At 37.3% G+C, this 2,684-nt stretch overlaps 1 protein-coding gene across 1 annotated transcript in view; it reads left to right on the top strand.

Annotated features, from left to right (window-relative positions):
• Ino80 (chromatin-remodeling ATPase INO80) overlaps nt 1-2,684 on the top strand; it is a 14,811-nt gene that overhangs the window by 3,916 nt on the left and 8,211 nt on the right. The window contains exons 5-7 of the mRNA XM_011308675.1: nt 1-808; nt 1,708-1,835; nt 1,934-2,028. Of these exons, the coding sequence (XP_011306977.1) occupies nt 1-808; nt 1,708-1,835; nt 1,934-2,028 (1,031 nt within the window). The remainder of the gene's footprint in view (nt 809-1,707; nt 1,836-1,933; nt 2,029-2,684) is intronic.

Here is a 2,684-nt window from a genome sequence, read left to right as displayed (position 1 = left end):
TTCGCTACAGAGTACATTCATCGCTCGTTACACGGCCAAACTGCCACCGATTACTTTTCATTCTTGCGGTTGATTGGAGTATCGCCCATGGAGCTCAATCATATATTCATATGTGGGATTTTGTATGCCCTGTGTCATGCAACGATCATGGAGAAGAAAATGAGGATTAAGAGGTATTGGGAGGACTGGGGCGTTGATGAACCTGTACCATCGCTGATAATTGTAAAGAAATGCGATAAACTCCTTGATACACATCCTCATCTCTTTTTCACGAAGAAGATATTCCAGGGTGAAGCGATTTACACGCATACGAGTCACACCATTCACTCAATTGCCGAGACGATGGCGCATAGAATACTCAGGAGTAGCAAGCACTCATCCAACTCTACTCTTAAATTTCCTCGCTCTCACGGGGTCATCAAGCCAGCACTCGGTGACGAGCCAAAATTAATTCTCTTACCAGAACACAGACATCACCCAAAACCTCCAATCATCAGGACGAATCAATTGACATCAGTACCCGCTTTCCTTTGTGATAATAATCCAAAGGTTCAGGCATGTCCCAGAAAATTGTATGTTAGTAATTCTTCTGCTGCTTGTGCCTGGAGACAACATGAAGAGTGTGGTGGGGCCTTTGGACAGAGGGTTCTCAGGATTGGGTGTGAGCCAGCGCTTATTTCGTCGTCTGAAATTGAACCACTGATTGGGGTACCAGATCTCAAAACTGCTACGATGTTTTCATATGAACCTCCAGGTGGACTAGCAGCGTGTGCTCCGATCAATGGATGGTCTAATATAATTATTCCAGGTACTCATTTTTATCGTATATCTGGGTTTCTTGAAAATTGTTCAAGAGTTCGTTGTTTAATTGTTACTTGGATATGAAAACTCGGAAAATGTATTATTTTTTCAAGTCACGGCAACTAAATATTCTTCTCAACAAACTTTATCGAACAATTTAGAAAAATGAACGCACGACTATGAAAATTTCTGAGTCATTGAATATCGATAAAAACTGAAAACGGCGTATTTTTTCACGTCCACCTGATCCAGGATTTCCCAGAAATTAATTCAATACTTAAAAAATCAGAAAATATCGGCAATAACTCCTTAAAAAGTCCCAGTATATGATTTTTCGACGCCGTTCGTGTAATAAAATTTCATCAATTTTTCTGTGGATATACACATCAATAAGTTCTAGTCGTAAATTGAATCTTATTAATTATCAATTGAAATTAGATTTATCAAAGACTTGTTCAGCTATTACTATTTCTTTGAATCGATATTTCAACGGTTTTTTAAAAAGTTATGGAAAGGAAAACTTGACAATTTGGTATTAACCGTGGTAATGGGTATTTTCGTAAAACGGGAGACCATTTCTATCATCATCTTCCTGATGTTGGGAAATTGCCATGGATTGATTATCATTACTCGGTCAAATGAAGACATCACAACTATTTGCAGTAAAAGTGGGCATGCAAACGTACTTGTCTTCCCCATTATATCACAAAATCGCTGGAATTTCTACTTTCTCTGGAGTAATTTACTTGTGTAGAAACTTTTGACTATTTAATGAGCAAAATAGAATGTTAAACCGGAAATTGTATTAATAATTCCTCCATCATCTCCATAATAATGATTGTCCTGTGCATCGATCTATCACGTATTGATTTCGTTATAATTAATTTGGAATTGATTGACTTTCAGATAAACAAACTCTGGTGACAGACGCTGGCAAGTTGTCAGTTCTGGACAGTTTATTAAAACGTCTTAAAGAGCAAGGCCATCGAGTATTGATCTACTCCCAGATGACAAAAATGATCGACTTACTGGAGGTGATTATCGAAAATATCAAATATATTGTTATAGATATAAGACTATATTCTCGCGATTTCAGGAATAATTTTTGTTTGACTTTTTGTTGATACAATAGGAGTACATGTACCATCGAAAGCACACATTCATGCGTTTGGATGGCTCATCGAAGATTGCTGATCGTCGCGATATGGTAGCAGACTTCCAGAAAAGGTGAACTTAAATAACAATCATTGTTATGAATTGAAACAATTAACGGAGACATTGGATAGCTATCAATCGAATACAATGGGTCCACTCCAATTTCTCTGTCGGTGTCAGAGGACCACTATTTTCTTGATAATTATAATACGGTTATTGGCATGATAATATGCTATTCTCGGCGGGTGAGCGGTCGGATATCGATCAGGCTCGTGTTTCGCTGGCGCTGAGTTCGTTTAGCATGACGTTTGGGTGTTGTCAGCCGGGCGTAACTGATGCACCGAATCACTAATTGGCGAAACGTAACTGCATTCAACTCGTACTTTCATACTCCTTTTTTTCTGTTTATCGTTTTAGTTTATTCTTCATCATTACAATATCAAGAAAATGATCCTTCATTTCAACCAATTGAGGGAATCCCATGGAATTGAATTGGATTTTCAATGTCAAAATGTCAAATTTCAGTTTCGAAATTTGTAAATTGTATAGATATACTCTCTACATTTTTCCATTGCGTACTTCATTGAATGAAGAAGAAAAAAGTGCAGTTTTCAAATTGAAGTGGAGCATTTAATAGGGGACTCGACTTCATTATATTTCATTGAGAAGTTCCATGAAGTATTTAAGGATGTTCTGTCTACTTTTACCCAAAATTTCCATTTGTTTTT

The sequence above is a fragment of the Fopius arisanus genome, unplaced genomic scaffold (assembly GCF_000806365.1).
Source record: "Fopius arisanus strain USDA-PBARC FA_bdor unplaced genomic scaffold, ASM80636v1 scaffold00061, whole genome shotgun sequence".
NCBI classification, from domain to species: domain Eukaryota; kingdom Metazoa; phylum Arthropoda; class Insecta; order Hymenoptera; family Braconidae; genus Fopius; species Fopius arisanus.
Note: the sequence above shows the minus strand (reverse complement) of the source record. Positions and strands in the feature narration are given on the sequence as shown.